General features: G+C 41.4%; 1 protein-coding gene across 3 annotated transcripts in view; it reads right to left on the reverse strand.

Moving 5' to 3' along the window:
* Positions 1-17,483, reverse strand: part of LOC132343471 (uncharacterized) — a 20,849-nt gene continuing 3,366 nt past the window's right edge. The window contains exons 2-3 of one of the 3 annotated variants that reach the window (XR_009492315.1): positions 9,781-12,523; positions 1-2,274 (exon numbers count right to left, since the gene is read on the reverse strand). Coding sequence is in view for 2 of the 3 variants with exons in the window: in XM_059879960.1 (XP_059735943.1) it covers positions 12,310-12,523 (214 nt within the window). In the remaining variant the exon portion in view is untranslated. Of the gene's footprint in view, positions 12,524-17,483 lie in introns of all 3 variants that reach the window. The other 2 variants (XM_059879960.1, XM_059879961.1) reach the window with 2 other exon arrangements.

Raw genomic sequence — 17,483 nt, forward strand, 5'->3', positions numbered from 1 at the left:
TTTTAATCCATAAAATTATTTAATCCATGATTAAATTATTTAATCCATGAAAATTATTTAATCCACGAAATTATTTCCAGGTTTGGGCTGCCATGGAGCCTTCAGAGTGACAATGGCTCCGCCTTTAAAGCTGCTGTAACCCAGGGTGTGTCAAAAGTTCTAGGAATAGAATATCACTTACGCTGTTCCTGGAGACCCCAGTCCTCAGAAAAGGTTGATAAAAGCTAATGACATTATTAAGTGACATCTGTGCAAATTAACTCAAGAGACACAAGACAATTGGATAAAAGTTCTACCTATAGCTTTAGTTCAGTTCAGTTCAGTCGCTCAGTCGTGTCCGACTCTTTGCGACTCCATGAATTGCAGCACGCCAGGCCTCCCTGTCCATCACCAACTCCCAGAGTTCACTCAGACTCATGTCCATCGAGTCAGTGATGCCAGCCAGCCATCTCATCCCCGTCGTCCCTTTCTCCTCCTGCCCCCAATCCCTCCCAGCATCAGAGTCTTTTCCAATGAGTCAACTCTTCACATGAGATGGCCAAAGTACTGGAGTTTCAGCTTCAGCATCATTCCTTCCAAAGAAATCCCAGGGCTGATCTCCTTCAGAATGGACTGGTTGGATCTCCTTGCAGTCCAAGGGACTCTCAAGAGTCTTCTCCAACACCACAGTTCAAAAGCATCAATTCTTCAGTGCTCAGCTTTCTTCACAGTCCAACTCTCACATCCATACATGACCACAGGAAAAACCATAGCCTTGACTAGACGGACCTTTGTTGGCAAAGTACCTGAATAGTCTAGTGGTTTTCCCTATTTTGTTCAATTTCAGTCTGAATTTGGTAATAAGGAGTTCATGATCTGAGCCACAGTCAGCTCCCGGTCTTGTTTTTGTTGACTGTATAGAGCTTCTCCATCTTTGGCTGCGAAGAACATAATCAATCTGATTTCGGTGTTGACCATCTGGTGATGTCCATGTGTAGAGTCTTCTCTTGTGTTGTTGGAAGACGGTGTTTGCTATGACCAGTGCATTTTCTTGGCAAAACTCTATTAGTCTTTGCCCTGCTTCATTCTGTACTCCAAGGCCAAATTTGCCAGTTATTCCAGGTGTTTCTTGACTTCCTACTTTTGCATTCCAGTCCCCTATAATGAAAAGGACATCTATTTTGGGTGTTAGTTCTAAAAGGTCTTGTAGGTCTTCATAGAAACGTTCAACTTCAGCTTCTTCAGTGTTACTGGTTGGGGCATAGACTTGAATTACCGGGATATTGAATGGTTTGCCTTGGAAACGAACAGAGATCATTCTGTCGTTTTTGAGATTGCATCCAAGTACAGCATTACGGACTCTTTGGTTGACTGTGATGGCTACTCCATTTCTTCTGAGGGATTCCTGCCCGCAGCAGTAGATATAATGGTCATCTGAGTTAAATTCACCCATTCCAGTCCATTTGAGTTCGCTGATTCCTAGAATGTCGACATTCACTCTAATGAGGGCTCAAATTGCCCCTAAAAGGAGGAACTGTCCCCCTTTGAATGTATTTATGGAAAGTGAAAGTGAAGTCGCTCAGTCGTGTCTGACTCTTTGTGACCCCATGGACTGTAGCCTAACAGGCTCCTCTGTCCATGAGATTTTCCAGGCAATAGTACTGGAGTGGATTGCCATTTTCTTCTCCAGTGGATCTTCCCGGCCCAGGGATCGAACCCGGGTCTCCCGCATTGTAGGTGACTCCTGATCCTGCCTCTGAGTCAAGCAAGCCTCTATTTGAACCAGGAACCAAGGTCTTCATAAAACCATTGGGATCTTGGGGGCAATCCCTTGAGCCCCTCAGGGAAGGCCGTTACCAGGTTACTCTTTCTTCTCCCATAGTTGTCAAAGTGCCAGGAATTGATTCCTGGGTGCATCACACTTGATATAAGAGGTAGCATACTGACCAGATGCTAAGTGATGTCATTTTATGTCTTTATTTTGTAGGCTCTGACTTTGTACTTTTCAGATCAGCCTGATAATCTATGTGAGCTTGCTTCTGCTGACTCCAAAAATCCTGAGTCTGCCGTTTGATCCTCAAGACAATGCCTTCCTGTCCTGGGCTCACTCCGATGCTGCATTCCACAATTGGTCTAACTGTTGGGTCTGCGGAGCGCTCCCCTCTTCATCAGTGGAAGGCTTCCCGTAGTGGGCATCTCCACTTCAAGGAAAGAACTTTCTCCAAGTCTGTGAATACCTTCGACAACAACAATCATATGTGATGCCTCTTCTTAATGTGATGACATTTAACGATCCTAAAAAAAGTGCAACATTTTGTACTTTAGCGATAGACATAATGTGACTTTCAATTTTGATTATACATTGTCTTGGTTTAATGACTATTCTGCTACATACAAGACGGTAAATGGGTCTAGATCTGGTGGCTACCTGACGTTTACCAAATATGGGATGAAATTACATGGCTAACTCCTAGAAAGGGACACCTAATATCTAGTGCCCCCATATGCTGGGAACAAATAAAGCCATCCCCAGAAATTAGCCAACAACTTAATTATAATGATTGGAAACACTTGGGATTTTTACCTCAGGAAATATGCAACGTAATCATTCCTGTGTTTTCCAATCCCAGTTCAGGTCCTCCCTTTGCCTGGCCAGGCACTAGTTGGGACTGGATATCTCAGTCATGCTGGCTTGCTCCAAACGGGACCTATTGGATATGTGGCTCTTACGTATGGGCATGGCTTCCCCCTGGTGGATAGGGAGATGAATCCTAGGTCTACCTTTTCCTCAGGGTTTCATATTTTCAGAGCTTCCAGAGAAGCCTGCTAATTTACGACACCTTAGAACTTGCAGCGGAGAAGGCAATGGCACCCCATTCCAGTACTTTTGCCTGGAAAATCCAATGGATGGAGGAGCCTGGTAGGCTGCAGTCCATGGGGTCGCTAAGAGTCGGACACGACTGAGCGACTTCACTTTCACTTTTCACTTTCATGCATGGGAGAAGGAAATGGCAACCCACTCCAGTGTTCTTGCCTGGAGAATCCCAGGGATGGGGAAGCCTGGTGGGCTGCCATCTATGGGGTCGCACAGAGTCGGACACAACTGAAGAGACTTAGCAGCAGCAGCAGCAGCAGCAGCACTTGCAGGGCAAGGTCTGTATTTCACTGGTATGATTATTTGGCTGCAGTATTTGTTCCCTCTCTGGGAACTACAGATGTTATGCTTCAAGTGGATGCTCTGACTAACTTTACTCAACAGGCTTTACAAGATTCTCAAAAAGCTATTTCAGCTCTTAATGCTGAACAAATACAAATTAGAAACATGGTTTTACAAAACAGATTGGCCTTATTCTGACAGCTGCACAAGGAGGAACTTGTGCCATTATTCATACCCAGTGCATACATATATACCTGATATGAGCACTATTGCTACTCACTTTACTAAACATATGAACAAAATGATTCCGGCTATGGATACTCCTGAATCCTCAATTGCCTCACTTTGGGAGATGCTAACTAGTTCCTCATGGTGGAAAACTATCCAAATTGTGATGATTTCAATTGCTCTGTTTTTGCTGTTTTCTCCATCCATCTGTAACTGTGTAGCTGGATTTGTTTCTAATTGCATGACAGCTTTTAAGTTACAAATGGTTACTCAAACTGTTGCAGGAAGAGGGACCCCTTCCAGGGCCCGAAACTGGGCTCTTGTCTAACACTCAGAAATGAATTGTCCAAGGAGACACATGCGCTAACAAAGCAAGAAATTTTATTGGGAAAGGGCACCCGGGTGGAGAGCAGTAGGGTAAGGGAACCCAGGAGAACTGCTCTGCCACATGGCTCGCAGTCTCGGGTTTTATGGTGATGGGATTAGTTTCCAGGTGGTCTTTGGCCAATCATTCTAATTCAGAGTCTTTCCTGGTGGCGCATGCATCGCTCAGCCAAGATGGATGCTAGCCAGAGGGATTCCAGGACGTGGACAGACACGTGGTGTCTCCTTTAGACCTTTTCCGAAATCTTCTGGTTGGTGGTGGCTTATTAGTTCCGTATTCCTTATCTGGATCTCCTGTCATAAAACAACTCATGCAAATAGTTACTATGGTGCCTGGCCAGGGTCGGTGGTTTCAATCAGTGTGCTTCCCCTAACAAAACTCCTATAACTGTGGCAGCTCCCTCCAACTATTACTTGGGTCCTTGGATCAGAGACCTTCAGTATTAGGGTTAGGAGAGTATCTTGCCTCACCAATTTAGTGACGACACCCCTTATCAGCTTGGAAGCAGTTACAGAATGAGAATGACGCCCCTTTCCCTAGGCAACATAATTCTCCTAAAAGAAAAGGGGGGAATGAGAGGGTAAGGAAGGCAGGCCAGGGGTCTCCAAATGGAAGAAATAGGCTGCAAGTCTCAGACATTTTTTCTCTCTCTCTCTTAAGCAGCAGGAGGAAACAAACTACAAGTGTTAGATTTTTTTCCCCCTTCTTTATATGAATTTTAAAACAGGTTTCTCTTAAAATTGTGCTGCCATAAAGACACCTGGTTCCACCTGAACTTAACTATTCTCAAATCTTGAGCTAACCAATGCATTTTTCTTATGGAAATGTTTGTCTTAAGCTATGTTAATGAACTATGTATTTACCCTAGACTGTCTTCACGTTGTTCGCCTAAGACTCAGAACCCACTTGACAAACCAGTATGTTTTACTCATGCAAATGTTCTCTTAAGCTATGTTAATGAGACTATATTTGCTTGGAAACCTACCTTTCTTCAAGATTCATGTCAATCGTTTATGGCCCAGGACAACTCACCTTGTGCCAATGTTATCTCAAAATGCATGTTGTGGGTGACGGGCATGGTGCCAGGCTCGGAGTTTTGAGACATTTCCTTTCTCTAACAGACTGCTAGTAGCTATATAACCTCTGGCTAAAGACTAGCAGTGGGGCATTCTTTCTGCCCCCTTCTGATGTCTATGTCAGAAGCTGTCTCTATCTCTTTTATACTTTAATAAAACTTTATTACACAAAAGCTCTGAGTGATCAAGCCTTGTCACTGACCCCAGATTCAATTCCTCTCCTCCGGAGGCCAAGAATCCTGGCATCTTTCATGGCTCAACAACAATTTTTAACACTACTCATTTTGAACTCAGTTTCTTCTGGGGAGTATAGAGTAGGGTATTGTTTTTATGTACTCTGTCCCTCTCTTTTAGTTGATATATTCGAACATTTACATTTAATATAATTATTGCTGGGCTAGGACTTCAGTGGGATTTGTTTCTTCTATTCTATTGCTTTGGGTTACTTGTACCATTTTTAGAATTCCATTTATCAATAGTGGTTTTGTATCTCTTTCTGTAGATATTTAGTTCTTGTATTATATTATGTATATGTAAGTTTTCATAGTCCTCTGGTGTCAAGATTTCACCAGTTCCAGTGAAGTGCAAAAACCTTTCAATCCTTTAAGATCCGTTACTATTAGTTGTTCAGTTGCTGAGTCATGTCCAAATATTTGCAACCCCTAAACTGCACCAAACCAGGCTTCCCTGCCCTTCACTATCTCCTGGAATTTGCTCAAACTCACATCCATTGAATCAGTGATGCTAATCATCTCATCGTTTTCTGCCCCCTTCTCCTCTTGTCCTCAATCTTTCCCACCCACAAGGTGGCCAAATTATTGGAGCTTCAGCTTCAGCCTCAGTCCTTCCAATGAATGTTCAGGACTGATTTCCTTTAGGATGGACTGGTTGGATCTCCTTGCTGTCCAAGGGAATCTCAGGAGTCTTCTCCAGCACAATTCAAAAGCATCAGTTCTTCAGCACTCAGCCTTCTTTATGGCCCAACTCTCACAAACATATGTTACTGGAAAAACCATAGCTTTGAGCATACAGACTTCTGCCAGCAAAGTTATGCCTTGGCTTTTTAATACACTTTTTCATAGCTTTTCTTCCAAGGAGCAAGGGTCTTTTAATTTCATGGCTGCAGTCACCATCCACAGTGACTTTGGAGCCCAAGAAAATAAAATCTGTCACTGCTTCCATTTTCCCCCCTTCTATTTGCCATAAAGCGATGGGGTCAGATGCCATGATCTTCGGTTTTTGAATGTTGAGTTTTAAGCCAGCCTTTTCACTCTCTTTTTTCACCTTCAAGAGACTCTTTAGTTTCTCACTTTCTGCCATTAGGGTGGTGTCACCTGCATATCTGAGATTGCTGGTATTTTTCCCAGTAATCTTGACTCCAGCTTGTGAATCATCCAGCCCAGCATTCTGCATGATGTACTCTGCATATAAGTTAAATAAGCAGGGTGACAATATACAGCCTTGATGTATTCCTTTCCCAATTTGGAACCAGACCATTGTTCCATGTCTGGTTCTAACTGTTGCTTCTTGTCCTGCAAACAGATTTCCCAGGAGACAGGTAAGGTGGTCTGGTATTCCCATCTCTCTAAGAATTTTCCACAATTTGTTGTGATCCATATTTCCTTGCTTTTTCTATGATCCAACGGATGCTGGCAATTTAATCTCTGGTTCCTATGCCTTTTCTAAATCCAGCTTGTACATTTGCTAGTTCTTGGTTCACATAGTATTGAAGCCTACCTTGAAAAATTTTGAGCATTATCTTGCTAGAATGTGAAATGAGTGCAACTGTATGGTAGTTACTATCAGACAATGTTATAATTTTGCTTCAGATACAATTTAGAAAACTTAAGAAAAAATTCCACTGTATTAACTAATATATTTACTCTTTGTATTGTTCAATCTCCTTCCCTAATGTTTCAAGTTTCCTCTTTTTATCATTTCCTTTCCAATTCAAGAACCTCCTGCAGGTCTTTTACTTTTTTTAAAAATTAGGTAGATCTACTGGTGACAAATCCTTCTAGTTTTCTTTCATCTGAGAATGTCTTGATATCTAACCCCTTTATTCCTGAAGAATATTTTCACTGCATATCAAATTCTGAATCACAGTTCTTTGTTTTCAGCACTTGGAAATGTAATGCTCCTTCTTTCTGGCCTCTTTGGTTTCTGTTAAGAAACTTAATATGATTCAAATTGCTTTTCAGTTATAGGTAAAGTATTATCTTTTTCTTTCTGCTTTCAAGATTTTTCACCATTAGTTTTCAGAATTTTGATTATGATGTATCTTGGCAAGATAATTTTGGGGGTGTATCCTATTTGGGGTTAGCTCAGCTTCTTGAATTTGTAGGTTTCTGTCTTTCACCAATTTTTTTTTTCCCAGACATTAAATAGCTTTTCAACCCCACCCTCTTTCTCCTCGCCCTCCAGGACACAGATGAAATAAATATTAGATCATTTGTTATACTACCACAGATCCCTGGGGCTCTTTTTACTTTTTTTCCAATCTGTTCTCTGCTGGTTAATTTCTATTGCTTTATCTTTACTTTCACTGATCCTTTCACTATTGTTTCCATTTCCACTCTGCTACTGGGTCCATCTAGTGAGCTTATTATTTCCTTTATTGTATTGTTCAGTTTTTAAATTTCCATTTGATTCCTTTTTATATTTTGTACTTCTTTGCTGAGACTTTACAGTTTTGTTTCAAGCATTTTCATAAATTTTCATCCAAGTATTTTTATCATGCCTGCTTTAAATCCTTTGTCAGATAATTCCCATCTCTGTATCAAGACGGTTGTCTTACTCAAGATAGTCCTGATTCTTGGTATCTATCAGTGGTTTTCAGTTGTAGCCTGGTCATTTTTGATTACTACATCATGAGACTGGATCCTACTTAAATCTGTTTCACAGGCGCCTCTGACATCAGCACAGAAAGGCAGACCTCACCCTATTTCTGCCAAGTTGGGGGTGAAAGTCCACCACCCTGGCTGGGAGAGTATGATAATTAATTTTATGCTTCAATTTGATTAGGCTACAGAATGCCTAGATAGCTAAAGATTATTTCTGGATGTCTGTGAGAGTGTTTCCAGAAGCAATTACTAGCACTTGAATTGGTGAGCTGAATAAAGCTAACTGTCCTCCCCAACGTGGGTGGATATCATCCAATCTATCAAGAACCTGAACAGAACAAAGTTCAAGCCTGAATGCTTGAGTTTAAGATACCAGTCTTCCGCCCTTAGTGTTTCTGGTCAATGTCCTCTTCTTTCTACCTTCCTCCAGTTTCTCAGGAGAACCCTAATACCAACTGCCAGTTTGAGGGTAGGGGAGAATGCCTTGCAATTGTTCCCTACATTACTTTCAAAAACACTATAGAGGAAAGGTCTCCTTACCACTGAGTCACCATGACAATCCCAGCTCCTCTCAGCCTTTTCTGAAATCATATCAGCAAGACTATCATGGAAGTCTAGGCTCCCCACTTAACCTACGCTGAGGGGGATAAGGGCCCATTTTATTTCACCATGTTTGGCTGCAGTAAAGCATTTATTGTCTGTTAATTTTTCTCTCTTGCTAAGTTGCCTCTTTCTTGGTCCTTATTTATTTTCCCCCAAAGTCCATATGTTCAAGCCCCCAGTGTGGCTATACTGGGAAATGGGGTTTCTAAGTAATAACTAAAGTTAATGAAGTCATAATATTGGGCTTTGATTCAATAGGACTAGTGTCCTTGTATAAAGCACACCAGAGAACTAGTGCTCTCCCCACCCAGGCCCTCTCCCTATGTACACACACCAAAAAATGATGATGTAACTATATAGTGAGGAGGCCATCTACATACCAGGAAGAGGGCCCTCACTGGAAACCAAGTCAGCTAGACCCTTGATCTTGGACTTCTAACCTCCAGAGCTGTGAGAAAATTAATTCCTGCTGTTTAAGCCACCCATTCTGTGGTATTTATGACAGTCCTAGCAAACTAATACAGATTGCCTTGGCTCAAAGTTTTCCATGGGGTTTCAATCAAACTGTCAGCCAGGATCATGCCAGGGATGAACTTCCACGCTCACTAACAAGGTTTTGGATTCAGTTTCTTGTGGGATGCTGGACCAAGAACCTTTATTTCACTAGCTATTGTGAGGAGGCCTCTCTCAGTTCCATGGCACAGGGGTCTCTCCATAGGACAGCTAACAATATGGTAGCTGGTGTCCATCACAGCAAGGACCTGAAGGAGCAAGGGAATAAGAGAATCTGGGAGCAACTCTCTGCTCAAGATGGAAGCCAGTCTTTCACTTCAACCTAATCTCAGCAGTGACATCCCATCACCTTTTCTTTTCATTAGAAATGTCACTAAATCTAGCCCACACTCAAAGAGAGATTTTAAAAGGGCCTGAATACTAGGAGGTAGGTATTATTGGAGGTCATCCTAGAGGCTCCCTACAAGGTCTCACACCATCGTGATTATCTGGTTCATGAAGATCTTTTCTGTACAGTTCTGTGTATTCTTGCCACCTCTTCTTAATAGCCTCTGCTTCAGTTAGATCCCTACCATTTCTGTCCTTTATCGAGTCCATCTTTGCATAAAAAGTTCCCTTGGAATCTCTAATTTTCTTGAAGAGATCTCTAGTCTTTCCCATTCTATTGTTTCCCTCTATTTCTTCGCTTTGATCGCTGAGGAAGACTTTCTTATCTCTCCTTGCTATTTTTTGGAACTCTGCATTCAGATGCTTATATCTTTCCTTTTCTCAATTGCTTTTCACTTCCCGTTTTCTCAGAGCTATTTGTAAGGCCTCCTCAGACAGCCATTTTGCTTTTCTGCATTTCTTTTTCTTGGGGATGGTCTTGATTCCTGTCTCCTGTACAATGTCACGAACCTCCATGCAAAATTCATCAGGCACTCTATCAGATCTAGTCCCTTAAATCTATTTCTCACTTCCACTGTATAATCATAAGGGACTTGATTTAGGTCATACCTGAATGGTCTAGTGGTTTTCTCCATTTTCTTCAATTTCAGTCTGAATTTGGCAATAAGGAGTTCATGATCTGAGGCACAGTCAGCTCCTGGTCTTGTTTTTGCTGACGGTATAGAGCTTCTCCATCTTTAGCTGCAAAGAACATAATCAATCTGATTTCAGTGTCAACCATCTGGTGATGTCCATCTGTAGAGTCTTCTCTTTTGTTGTTGGAAGAGGGTGTTTGCTATGACCAGTGCGTTCTCTTGTCAGAACTCTATTAGCCTTTGCCCTGTTTCATTCTGTACTCCAAGGCCAAATTTGCCAGTTATTCCAGGTGTTTCTTGACTTCCTACTTTTGCATTCCAGTCCCCTATAATGAAAAGGACATCTTTTTTGGGTGTTAGTTCTAGAAGGTCTTGTAGGTCCTCATAGAACTGTTCAACTTCAGCTTCTTCAGCATTACAGGTCAGGGCATAGACTTGGATTACCATGATACTGAATGGTTTGCCTTGGAAATGAACAGAGATCATTCGGTCGTTTTTGAGATCCCATCCAAGTACTGCAATTTGGACTCTTTGGTTGACTATGATTGCTACTCCATTTTTTTCTAAGGGATTCCTGCCCACAGTAGTAGATATAACGGTCATCTGAGTTAAATTCACCCATTCCAGTCCATCTTAGTTCACTGATTGCTAGAATGTCTATGTTCTCTCTTGTCATCTGTCCGTTTTCATTCCAATCACAAAGAAAGGCAATGCCAAAAAATGCTCAAACTACTGAACAATTGCACTCATTTCACACGCTAGTAAAGTAATCCTCAAAATTCTCCAAGCCAGGCTTCAGCAATACGTGAACCGTGAACTTCCAGAGTTCAAGCTGGTTTTAGAAAAGACAGAGGAACCAGAAACCAAACTGCCAACATCTGCTGGATCATCGAAAAAGCAAGAGACTTGCAGAAAAACATCTATTTCTGCTTTATTGACTATGCCAAAGCCTTTGACTGTGTGGATCACAATAAACTGTGGAAAATTCTGAAAGAGATGGGAATACCAGACCACCTGACCTGCCTCTTGAGACCTGTATGCAGATCAGGAAGCAACAGTTAGAACTGGACATGGAACAACAGATTGGATCCAAATAGGAAAAGGAGTACGTCAAGGCTGTATATTGTCACCCTGCTTATTTAACTTATATGCAGAGTACATCATGAGAAACGCTGGGCTGGAGGAAGCACAAGCTGGAATGAAGATTGCCAAGAGAAATATCAATAACCTCAGATATGCAGATGACACCAGCCTTATGGCAGAAAGTAAAGAAGAACTAAAAAGCCTCTTGATGCGAGTGAAAAAGTTGGCTTAAAGCTCAACATTCAGAAAACGAAGATCATGGCATCCAGCCCCATCACTTTATGGCAAATAGATGGGGAAATAGTGGAAGCAGTGGCTGACTTTATTTTTCTGGGCTCCAAAATCACTGCAGATGGTAATGGCAGTCATGAAATTAAAAGACGCTTGCTCCTTGGAAGGAAACTTATGACCAACCTCCACAGCATATTAAAAAGCAGAGACATTACTTTGCCAACAAAGGTCCATCTAGTCAAGGCTATGATTTTTCCAGTGGTCACGTATGGATGTGAGATTTGAACTGTAAAGAAAGCTGAGTGCCAAAGAACCGATGCTTTTGAACTGTGGTGTTGGAGAAGTCTCTCAAGGAGATCCAACCAGTCCATCCTAAAGGAGTTCAGTCCTGGGTGTTCATTGGAAAGACTGATGTTGAAGCTGAAACTCCAATATTTTGGCCACCTGATGCAAAGAGCTGACCTATTTCAAAAGACCCTGATACTGGGAAAGATTGAGGGCAGGAGGAGAAGAGGACGACAGAGGATGAGATGCTTGAATGGCATCAACGACTCAATGGACATGGGTTTGGGTGGACTCGGGGAGTTGGTGATGGACAGGGTGGCCTGGCATGCTGTGGTTCATGGTGTCACAAAGAGTGGGACATGACTGAGCAACTGAACTGAACTAAACAAGGTCTCAATGGCCCAATTTGGGACAATTTGAGCAGCATAATAAATGATGACACTAATGGATTAAAATTGATAGAATAAAAATCCATGAGTCCATACTGTTATATAAAACAATTGAATAAATAAACACAAATCAACACATGATGAGGTTATATCCTGATAAACCCAACATAAATTGAAAATACATTTAATACACCTAACTTACTGGACATCACAGTTCAGCCAAGCCTATCGTAAATGTGCCTAGAACACTTACAGTAACCTAAAGTTGGAAAAAGTCATCTAACACAAAATCTACAATAAAATATTGAATATCTCATGTATTTTACTGAATACTATACTGAAAGTAAAGATTTAGAATGGATGTATGGAATGGTTGCAAGTGTATTTGTAGTTTACCTTTCTGACTGTGTGGCTGACAGCTTCACTGTCACTGCCCAGCATCATTAAGAGTATCATACTACTTCTTGCCAGCTCAGGAAATGATCAAAGTTCAAAATTCCATGTACAGTTTGTACTCAACTTTTGCTTTTGCAAAACACAAAATTATAGATGGAATCACAGTAAGTCAGGGACTGTCTATAAATAAATGGAGGGGAAAGGACAAAGCTACTCCTTACAGCAGAATTCCATTTAACAAAGGTAGAAAGAAAATTACCATTTGGTACATACCACATAAATAAATGCTGTGAGCCACAATGGAATCTAAAATTACTGGATGAAATTTTGATTCTAAAAAATAAGGTAAAGGCAAAGTCTTAAATTTTCTCCCCACAGGCTACTTATTAATTTATAAAGAAAAATTTTAAGTTTATACTACACAAATCTAATAACAGAATAACCAGGCTTAACCAGTAATGACATCAGTTTCATATACCTGTAATATGCTGCACAAGAAACATACAACATCACTTCTGTAAAATGTCTCGCCAAAAATGCATAACCTTAATTTAACCAATCAGAAAACCCCAACTGAGGGATATCTTACAAAATAACTTTCCAATACTCGAAGTGTCAAGGGCATCAAAGACAAGAAGTACTAAAGAATTGTCTAAGATTGCAGGTGGCTAAGATGACAGGAAAAACAAACAACATAAGATCCTAAATCAGATTTTAACCAGAAAAATGACACAGTTTGGATGGTGAAATTTAAATGAAGTCCAGTTGAGCTATTCCAAATCCTGAAAGAGGATGCTGTGAAAGTGCTGTACTCAATATGCCAGCAAATTTGGAAAACTCAGCAGTGGCCATAGGACTAGAAAAGGTCAGTTTTCATTCCAATCCCAAAGAAAGGCAATGTCAAAGAATGCTCAAACTACCACACAATTGCACTCATCTCACATGCTAGTAAAGTAATGCTCAAAATTCTCCAAGCCAGGCTTCAGCAATATGTGAACCGTGAATTTCCTGATGTTCAAGCTGGTTTTAGAAAAGGCAGAGGAACCAGAGATCAAATTGCCAACATTCGCTGGATCATGGAAAAAGCAAGAGAATTCCAGAAAAACATCTATTTCTGCTTTATTGACTATGCCAAAGCCTTTGACTGTGTGGATCACAATAAACTGTGGAAAATTCTGAAAGAGATGGGAATACCAGACCACCTGACCTGCCTCTTGGGAAATCTGTATGCAGATCAGGAAGCAACAGTTAGAACTGGACATGGAACAACAGACTCGTTCCAAATAGGAAAAGGAGTACGTCGAGGCTGTATCTTGTCACCCTGTTTATTTAACTTATATGCAGAGTACATCATGAGAAACGCTGGACTGGAAGAAACACAAACTGGAATCAAGATTGCCGGGAAAAATATCAATAATCTTAGATATGCAGATGACACCAGCCTTATGGCAGAAAGTGAAGAGGAACTCAAAAGCCTTTTGATGAAAGTGAAAGAGGAGAGTGAAAAAGTTGGCTTAAAGCTCAACATTCAGAAAACGAAGATCATGGCATCCAGTCCCACCACTTCATGGGAAATAGATGGGGAAACAGTGGAAACAGTGTCAGACTTTATTTTTCTGGGCTCCAAAATCACTACAGATGGTGACTGCAGCCATGAAATTAAAAGACACTTACTTCTTGGAAGGAAAGTTATGACCTACCTAGATAGCATATTGAAAAGCAGAGACATTACTTTGCCAACAAAGATCCGTCTAGTCAAGGCTATGGTTTTTCCTGTGGTCATGTATGGATGTGAGATTTGGACTGTGAAGAAGGCTGAGCACCTAAGAATTGATGCTTTTGAACTGTGGTGTTGGAGAAGACTCTTGAGAGTCCCTTGGACTGCAAGGAGATACAACCAGTCCATTCTGAAGGAGATCAGCCCTGGGATTTCTATGGAAGGAATGATGCTGAAGCTGAAACTCCAGTACTTTGGCCACCTCATGCGAAGCGTTGACTCATTGGAAAAGACCCTAATGCTGGGAGGGATTGGGGGCAGGAGAAGGGGGCGACAGAGGATGAGATGGCTGGATGGCATCACTGACTTGATGGACGTGAGTCTGAGTGAACTCTGGGAGTTGGTGATGGACAGGGAGGCCTGGCGTGCTGCGATTCATGGGGTCGCAAAGAGTCAGACATGACTGAGCGACTGATCTGATCTGATTGTATAGGTGTTTTCTCAATCAATTAATTATGTAATATGTGAACATTAAAAGCTGGATGAATGGTATACAAGGACTCTGTGTACTGCTGTTATTATATTTCAAACAGCTTTGCCTGCTTGCTAAGATACTTCAGTCATGTCCAGCTTTTTGCGACCCTATGGACCATAGCCCGCCAGGCTCCTCTGTCCATGGGATTCTCCAGGCAAGGATACTGGAGTAGGTTGCCATTTCCTTCTCCAGGGGAATTTTCCTGACATAGGGATTGAACAAAATGGCTGTCTGGGGAGGCCTTACAAATAGCTGTGAAAAGAAGAGAAGCGAAAAGCAAAGGAGTAAAGGAAAGATATAAACAACTCAATGCAGAGTTCCAAAAAATAGCAAGGAGAGATAAGAAAGCCTTCCTCAGCGACCAATGCAAAGAAATAGAGGAAAACAAAAGAATGGGAAAGACTAGAGATCTCTTCAAGAAAATTAGAGACACCAAGGGAAAATTTCATGCAAAGATGGGCTTGATAAAGGACAGAAATGGTATGGACCTAATAGAAGCAGAACAGATTAAGAGGAGGTGGCAAGAATACACAGAAGAACTGTACAAAAAAGATCTTCATGACCCAGATAATCATGATGGTGTGATCACTCACCTAGGGCCAGATATCCTGGAATGTGAAGTCAAGTGGGCCTTAGAAAGCATCACTATGAACAAAGCTAGTGGGAGTGATGGAATTCCAGTTGAGCTATTTCAAATCCTGAAAGATGATGCTGTGAAAGTGCTGCACTCAATATGCCAGCAAAGTTGGAAAACTCAGCAGTGGCCACAGGACTGGAAAACGTCAGTTTTCATTCCAATCCCAAAGAAAGGAGTGCCAAAGAATGCTCAAACTACCGCACAATTGCACTCATCTCACATGCTAGTAAAGTAATCCTCAAAATTCTCCAAGCCAGCCTTCAGCAATAGATGAACCCTGAACTTCCAGATGTTCAAGCTGGTTTTAGAAAAGGCAGAGGAACCAGAGATCAAATTGCCAACATCTGCTGGATCACTGAAAAAGCAAGAGAGGTGCAGAAAAACATCTATTTCTGCTTCATTGACTATGCCAAAGCCTTTGACTCTGTGGATCAAAATGAACTGTGGAAAATTCTGAAAGAGATTGGAATACCAGACCACCTGATCTGCCTCTTGAGAAATTTGTATGCAGATCAGGAAGCAACAGTTAGAACTGGACATGGAACAACAGACTGGTTCCAAATAGGAAAAGGAGTTCGTCAAGGCTGTATATTGTCACCCTGTTTATTTAACTTATATGCAGATTACATCATGAGAAACGTTGGACTGGAAAAAGCACAAAATATCAATAACCTCAGATATGCAGATGATACCACCCTTATGGCAGAAAGTGAAGAGGAACTAAAAAGCCTCTTGATGAAGGTCAAAGTGGAGAGTGAAAAAGTTGGCTTAAAGCTTAACATTCAGAAAAAGAAGATCATGGCATCCGGTCCCATCACTTCATGGGAAATAGATGGGGAAACAGTGGAAACAGTGTCAGACTTTATTTTTCTGGGCTCCAAAATCACTGCAGATGGTGACTGCAGCCATGAAATTAAAAGACGCTTACTCCTTGGAAGGAAAGTTATGGCCAACCTAGATAGCATATTCAAAAGCAGAGACATTACTTTGCCAACAAAGATCCGTCTAGTCAAGGCTATGGTTTTTCCTGTGGTCATGTATGGATGTGAGATTTGGACTGTGAAGAAGGCTGAGCGCCGAAGAATTGATGCTTTTGAACTGTGGTGTTGGAGAAGACTCTTGAGAGTCCCTTGGACTGCAAGGAGATCCAACCAGTGCATTCTGAAGGAGATCAGCCCTGGGATTTCTTTGGAAGGAATGATGCTAAAGCTGAAACTCCAGTACTTTGACCACCTCATGCGAAGAGTTGACTCACTGGAAAAGACTCTGATGCTGGGAGGGATTGGGGGCAGGAGGAGAAGGGGACAACAGAGGATGAGATGGCTGGATGGCATCACCGACTCGATGGACATGAGTCTGAGTGAACTCTGGGAGACAGTGATGGACAGGGACGCCTGGCATGCTGCGATTCATGGGGTCGCAGAGAGTCGGACACGACTGAGCAACTGTAGTGAACTGAAAAGATGTTGACAGTCTAATGCCAGTACCTATGAAGAGTGCGTTTATTTTAAATTTGGATCTTTGCAGATGTCAAGTAAAGATGAGGTCATTAGGTGTGGTGAACCCTAATCCAATGATTGAGTCCTTATAAAAAGGGGAAATTTGGACATGAGGTAAGACACACACAGAGGAAAAGAGGTTGAACTTTTTTATGTGCTTTATTGACCATTTCTCTATCTTCTTTGAAGAGATTTCTACTCAAATCCTTTCCCTAGTTTTTAATCAGCTTATCTTTTTTATTGAGTTTTAAGAGTTCTTTATATATACTGAATGCATGCACACACGCTGTCGTGTCCAACTGTTTGCAATCCCATGGACTGTATCCTACCAGATTCCTCTGTTTATGGGATTTCCCAGACAAAAGTGCTGGAGTAAGTTGCCATTTCCCCCTCTAGGGGATCTTCCCGATCCAGGGATTGAACCTGCATCTCCTGCATTTCAGGTGATTCTTTACTGCTTTAGCCATCTGGGCAACAACTCTGGATACTGAATCTTTATCAAATACACGATTTGCAAGTATTTTCTCCCATTCTGTGGGTTGTCTTTTTGCTTTCTTGATAGTGCTATTTAAAGCACAGAAGTTTTACAATGTTATATCTGGTTTCCAATACTTCTATACATCTAAAATTACTTCAACATAAAAAAAACTAAAAATCAGTGTAAGACATTTAGAAGACTGTGCTCTAGACTACCGAAAGGAAGGAGAAATGGAATTTTTCCTTTGCTATTAAATACAATTCTGTTTCTTTTCTTTTCCAGATTATACAAGTGATGCAAATTCTCTGGAAATTAACGTTAGTAAACTCACCATCCAGAGATAATTATCACTGTTACTGAGGGTCATATTCTCATACAAATAATATAAATATTCATAAAAATTGAGGAGCACTTGTTCTGTGCAGGG

This window comes from Bos taurus, chromosome 22 (genome assembly GCF_002263795.3).
Source record: "Bos taurus isolate L1 Dominette 01449 registration number 42190680 breed Hereford chromosome 22, ARS-UCD2.0, whole genome shotgun sequence".
Lineage (NCBI taxonomy): Eukaryota > Metazoa > Chordata > Mammalia > Artiodactyla > Bovidae > Bos > Bos taurus.